The sequence below is a fragment of the Hemiscyllium ocellatum genome, chromosome 2 (assembly GCF_020745735.1).
Source record: "Hemiscyllium ocellatum isolate sHemOce1 chromosome 2, sHemOce1.pat.X.cur, whole genome shotgun sequence".
NCBI lineage: Eukaryota > Metazoa > Chordata > Chondrichthyes > Orectolobiformes > Hemiscylliidae > Hemiscyllium > Hemiscyllium ocellatum.
The window spans coordinates 56,797,358-56,803,620 of record NC_083402.1 but is presented as its reverse complement, the minus strand read 5'-3'; the positions used below and the strand labels follow the sequence as shown (position 1 = coordinate 56,803,620).

The 6,263-nt window shown below is 38.3% G+C and overlaps 1 protein-coding gene across 1 annotated transcript in view; it reads right to left on the bottom strand.

The window, feature by feature from the left end:
* The window catches only part of rhobtb3 (Rho related BTB domain containing 3), a 135,712-nt gene that overhangs the window by 1,409 nt on the left and 128,040 nt on the right, over positions 1-6,263 (bottom strand). Inside the window, exons 10-11 of the mRNA XM_060841371.1 lie at positions 3,530-3,696; positions 1,116-1,212 (exon numbers count right to left, since the gene is read on the bottom strand). Of these exons, the coding sequence (XP_060697354.1) occupies positions 1,116-1,212; positions 3,530-3,696 (264 nt within the window). The remainder of the gene's footprint in view (positions 1-1,115; positions 1,213-3,529; positions 3,697-6,263) is intronic.

The window sequence follows — 6,263 nt, the reverse complement described above, 5'->3', positions numbered from 1 at the left end:
TGTGGCTGGGACAAGCCTTCAGTGGGATATTCTCTTTCTTCAGCTAATGGAAAATCATTTGATCATCTTTTTGAATCCCTCTCCTGTTTCTGATATTCACCCTATTTACTGAGCACTCCATCCTAACTGTCCTTAATTCTTCCTCTTTCTGGTTTGTATCTACTGTTGCTGATAATCTGTTGTCATCCATAGGCTCTTGAGGGTCTGAGCTCTTTAAAAATAATAAAGAGTTTACACTGGGTCTGTTGCTGCATTACATCTCTCCCCATTACACTGAGTCCTCGGAATGTTTTTCTTCCTGGATTGCTACAGTTGCATGTGAGACTATCTGCGTTCTGAATTTGCCTTTTGCCAAGTGTGTGTTTATGGGACTTTATTGGACCAGTTACTGTTTAGCAGCTAATTAATTATCATTCTGTTAAATTTTCTAATAGAGTTAGTGCTCATGTAGTTTTCTTTACGCTTTCTTTGGTTGTATTTTAATGAGAATATATAAACAAAATGTGTTTTGCTTCAAATCTAGTCGTTTGACCAATCAAATTGCATCTGGAATGTGTAACACCTTACACTTAACTTTTTCTTACTTTAAAAGGTAAGGTCTAGGCTGTCTTAATATATTTTGAGGGAGTCTGGTCAGCAACAACATCATATTTTACCATTCTTGTGTGACAGGCAGGACCAAATCACGTCAAATTCTAGTGAAAAGGATAATTAACTGACAGGGCTATTAAATGAAATGGCTGATGCAGGAAGTGACAGCAAATCACCTCATTGTGGGAGGGAAACTTTGACAGTAATGGATGGAGATTGTGGTGAGCATTAGCTATGACCATGATTAGCACCTGCACTGAGCCAAAGGAAATGTTGAGCTACCTTACAGGAGAGGGCAAATCCCAAGCTTTGCAAAATTATTTACCATCTAACTACACTATTGTAAATATAAATAAAATGTTCAACTCTGAGGCTGGATTTTAATTTGGGTTTATGAAAGTTCCTTTGATTTTTGATACAACATGTTTTTTTCTTTAAAAAGGCATTATCACTAGTAAATATTAATTCAGTGAAGTAATCTGTATTATTCCTGAGAGTTTAAAATAGTACAAATAACACCTTACCAGAAAGGTCTTGAAACTCTAGCTTTTGGCTGAAGATGAGGTAGTTGCTGGCAATGAAATGCAGTAACCAAGTAGACAGTCTTGTCGCATTGTGGAACTGAAAATAAAGTATTCCAGATTAAAATGTACACAACATCAACAGGGACAGAGTCAGTGTGAAATTTTGACAGATCGGTCTGGAATGAATTTTAGTGGTTCTGTGCCTTGTGGATACATCCTTAGGCAGACCATCTGAGTCAGAGAGGCTGGGGACATAAGAAAAGGCTTACAAGTTGAACTCCGAATATAGTTTGAAGAATGGAAGGATTCTGGTGACAGTCCAGTTGGACGGTAGGATATAATTTGCAAATTTGATAAGAGCTGTAATAGTGCAGAATATTGATTGGAGACATTCAAATACAGAATCCTGAGAAAGATGCATTTGGCATCTTGAAGATGGTAGGTCATAAAAGTGATTTACCAAAAACAGTGGGGTCAAGCTCAGATTTCTGAGCAGAAGGGTGATGTCAGCAGATTGAATTGAGAATGTGAACTGTTAACAAAATCAGCAAACCCTGAGGACCAGAAGGAGAAGTGGGGCGGTCAGTTGTTTAGTGGAAATAGGGTTAAAGGAGTACAAAATTAATCTCCTACAGAAGATAAACTCAGCTGGCATGAGGAGCAGAATTAGAGAAAGATGAGTTCACGGCTTGCAAGAGGGACGTTTAAAGGAAATTTGATCCCATGGGCTAATGAAAGAGGATACAACAGAGGCAGTTGATCAGATTCCTCTCTCAAAGACACACAAATCGACAAACTCCTTGTGATTCTCGAGGTAGGGTGGAGGGGGTAGGAGTTCATGAAGACTGGCTGCAGTACAGAAAAAACTCAAGGGATTATCTTTGCATTCTAGGATAACCCTAGAATCATGTGCAGTTTTAAATTGTTTTTTCAGTCAATTAAAATTCTTGCAAATAGTCCTGATGAGTGCACATCAAAAAGCTGCAACAAAATTTGTATTTTTCAGCAATGCAACAATAATTTTATCAATTCAGAATTTAAAAATAAGTTTCTTTAATAAAGTATAATTTGGCCAGATCAGCAACTGAGTAAAGCACTTAAGTAAACATATTTTGACCAGTAGAGTGGTGAGACTAGGAATGACGGTGCACTCTCCAAACTGCATCTGAACAACTGGTTGCTATTATAACTAGCACAAAGAAAGATAGCTATGACTGTTGGAGATCAATCAGCTCAGTCCCTGAACATCACTGCAAGAAATCCTTAGAATAGTTCCAACAACACTCAAGAAGTTCAACACCACCCAGGACAAAGCAGTTATTTGACTGGAACTTCAACACCTTCAAAATTCAATCCCTCCACCACCAATGCAGCGTGGCAGCATTTCTTCTTCCATTTGCAAGAGGCATTGCTGCAACTCTGCAAGTCTACTCTGCATCCATTTTGTAAATTTACATGCTTTGCTGCTAAGAAGGACAAGTACAGAAAATGTACGCGAACGACATCACCTTCAAGTTTCTCTTCAAGCCACGTGCCGCCTAACCTGGAAGTATACCACTGTTCCTGGGTCATTGGGTCAAAAGCTGGAGGTCCCTTCTTGACAACACCCACCCTCCTCACAACCATAGCAAGGCTCACCATCACCACCACTTTCCACAGAGTAACTAGGAATGGGTAATAAATGCTGGAGTAGCCATTGATGTCCAAATCCCATGAACAGATTTAACTAGTGAAAGGCTAATTTAAAGGATCCCAATTGGGTAAATCTAAGCCAAAACCAGTGAAGCAATATAAGGAACTTTGAGCTACGGGTGCAACATTGTCTGTTTTGTATCCCTGTCCAATTTCTATCCCTTTATTCTAAATTGCCTGGTAAATTCTGTCACCACCAAATTCCCAATTTATGTTGTTTAAAGTAAATTAATGGACATTTAAGGTCATCCGCATAAAATTACCTTTGAATCAAAAATACACCATATTATTATTTGATACCATGATATTATCTTAGATGTCATCACCAGCCTCATTATAAATACTTGGCTCATTTTGAAACACAGTTCAGAACACATTTGCTAACTATTTTGCCTATTGTCTAACTGAGGCAGCAAAGCAGAAAGCAACATGCTGTAGACGCTGGAAATCTGAAACAAGAACAGAAAGAGCTGGAGAAACTCAGCAGGTTTGGCAGCATCTGTGAAGAAAGAAACAGAGTTGACATTTCAAGTCCAATATGACTTTCTTTGGAACCAATGGATGTACTGCTTTAATCAAGCTGGCAAAATTCATATATTGTTAGGTTTCTGTGAGATCAAATCATATTTTTGAAGAAATGACTTCAACATTTAATTTTTAACTGGTCTATAATGCGCTATAAATGGTGGAGAAGTATTTCAATTTTATGAGTATTGGCTTACCTTGGCTTTGTTATATAAGTTTACAATGTTAAGGTTGGTCGATACAAGTTGTCTACTGGGCATGCTCTGTAACTGTGTGACAATGTATGATTCACATATCTGCTGCAGTCTGTGTATTTGATACATTTCAGCACATATTAACAGAGCCATGGCTTGGAGAATGCTGGCTAGAAAACAGAAGTTTAGGCAAATTAACATTTTGTTCCAAATAATCACAATATTAAAATGATATCATCCAAGATATTCTTCATTCTCTTGGTAATTTTATCAAGCATAGTTCTTTGACAATGTTAATTTAGGGTCAGTTACTAAGTCACAGAAATAAATGCAAAACTGGTTTTACAATTTGTCTCTCTTAATATCTAAGTTTAGAAATCATTAACATTCCAAAAATAGAGTGAGAATTCCTTTGTGTATTAATTGATTTCAGGATATTTTTCTCACAAACTAATTCTATGCCCTTCGTCAAAAATAAAGGTCACCAAAGAAAGGATGTTGATTTGAAACAAATTGGTGCCACTTCACTCACCTTCAATAATATTTTTGATATAAAAGTCTCTTTTTAACATTGAAAGTGCACAAATCTGCAAGTCTAATAATTACATTCAGATCATATATTCTGCAAGTTGCTAATAATTGTCCTTGGGAGACTTTTTGAGACAGAGTAAAAGTGGCAGGCTTTTACAAGACCATACAAGTGCTTGCCTTCACTAGAGAGCACACAGTGATGCTAGTTCCAGGTTGCCAGCACAGACTCCAAGTAAGGCCCACACGAGGTCTTCATGAGTTTTTATGGCCAGAGGCATAGCCCCATTTGCTATATGGGGTCTTTCCTGAAATTTCCAATGTAAGGTCATCTGGAATAATTGAAGAAGGGAAGCAAAGCCAAGGTTCCGGATGTCAAGATAGAGGCAGAATATTTTGGAAGCCAAAGAAGAGAGTGTATGACTCACGTCAGCTGGTTTTTTTTACAAGCAAGAACCAGGCTAAGTACCACACAATAGGATGAGAGCGGAAGTAAAGAAAATTTTACAAAAGGCAAAACAAGTATATTAGAATCGCATAGCAGCTCATACCAGTATGTAATAATAAGCAGGTAGTAAGGGTTGAAATGGGTCCTGTTAGGGATGAATAGGATAATACATGTTTAGAGCTGCAGGTTAAGATTATATCGTTTGATTAGTGCTTTGTATCAGTGAGATTACCATGAAGAATTCTCCTTCTCAACCTCTCCCCTTGTCTGAGATGTAGTGATCCTTAAGTTAAGCCATTCTCTGACTTAAAGTCTCTGTTTGATGACGGAGCAGTCCTGTTGTGTGATATGGCTATGGCAACTTTACCTGTATCAATGAGAATGCTTGCACGTATAAGGCTTGTTAATAAAACTGGTTACCATGGAATAGGAGAGTCAGTGTCAATTTGCATAACAAGTTGGCTCGCAGACTGAAAGAAATGAGCCATGCTGGTCGTTCTTCAACCAGCTAATAGACAGGGAGTTTCCCAAAGATCAGAGCTGGGACCATTGCTTTATTTTGACAAATACAAATGAGTTGAATATTGGAATTCAGAGTAACATTTTGAAATTTGCCATTACACCAAAAATGGATGTGTGGCAGGCAGCAAGGATGTTATCAATCAAATGAAACAGGACATAGATAGGCCAGCAGAATGGATAAGCAAGTGGTGGATGAAATTTACTACAGATAATATATTCTACTGATATTCTTCTGCCAAGTAATATAAAATTTCACTGGCACAATTCTAAAGAAAAATTTGCAGGAGTGGAAGAACAGAGGAATTTACATGTTTAGATCTTTGGAAGTGAGAGGGCAGAGAAATACATAGGCAAAACATATGGAGTTGGGCTCTATGACGAGAGGGGGTATTGAGAGAAAAATATTGGAAGTTATGCTTATCCTTTATAATTTCTAGTTAGGCCAAGTCCAATAATATAAGTGAAGGTCCATGAGACAATGCTGGAGAGATTTAACTAAAGGGTTTCCAGAGATGAGGGACTTCAGCTACAAACTTAATTGAAATAAACTATGTTTGTCACATGTACTCACATGAGTGCAGTGTAAAGTTAATAAGTCGCCACTTATGGCACCATCTTAAGTTCAAAAGTAGCTTGGTACAAAGTAGTGAAACAAAGAAAACAAAAAGTTAAAAAAAATTAAACATTACAGTCCTTGCTACAAAAAAATCGAAAAACAAAGAAACAGTTAACAGTTCAACACCGCAATCCATAAGCACCTGGCCATGCCAGGCTCTCACACCTCACAAGGGCACAACCTCACCTCAGCCACTGCTCTGGGCTGCCTGCTCTCGCTGCCTCATAGCCCTTCCTGATGAAGGGCTTTTGCCTGAAACGCGATTTTCCTGGTCTTCGGATGCTGCCTGACCTGCTGTGCTTTTCCAGCCCACTCTGATCTAAGCTCCGGTTTCCAGTATCTGCAGTCCTTACTTTTACCTCGCTGCTTGGTAGACTGTTCCTGTTCCCATCACCATGAAGCTGGTGTTGCTCTCTTTGGAGCAAAGGATATTTGAATAGAAATTGGATTGTTATATACAGGATTATGACAGGCTTAAGTAGAATAGGCAAAGAAAACAACTGTCCCCTGTTGATGTAAGGACTCAGGGATATAGGTACAGGTATACAGTCTTGAACAAGTGATGGGGGGACCATGTAGAAGTATAAACGTTTTTACATATGAGAATTTGATGTGCATGAGGA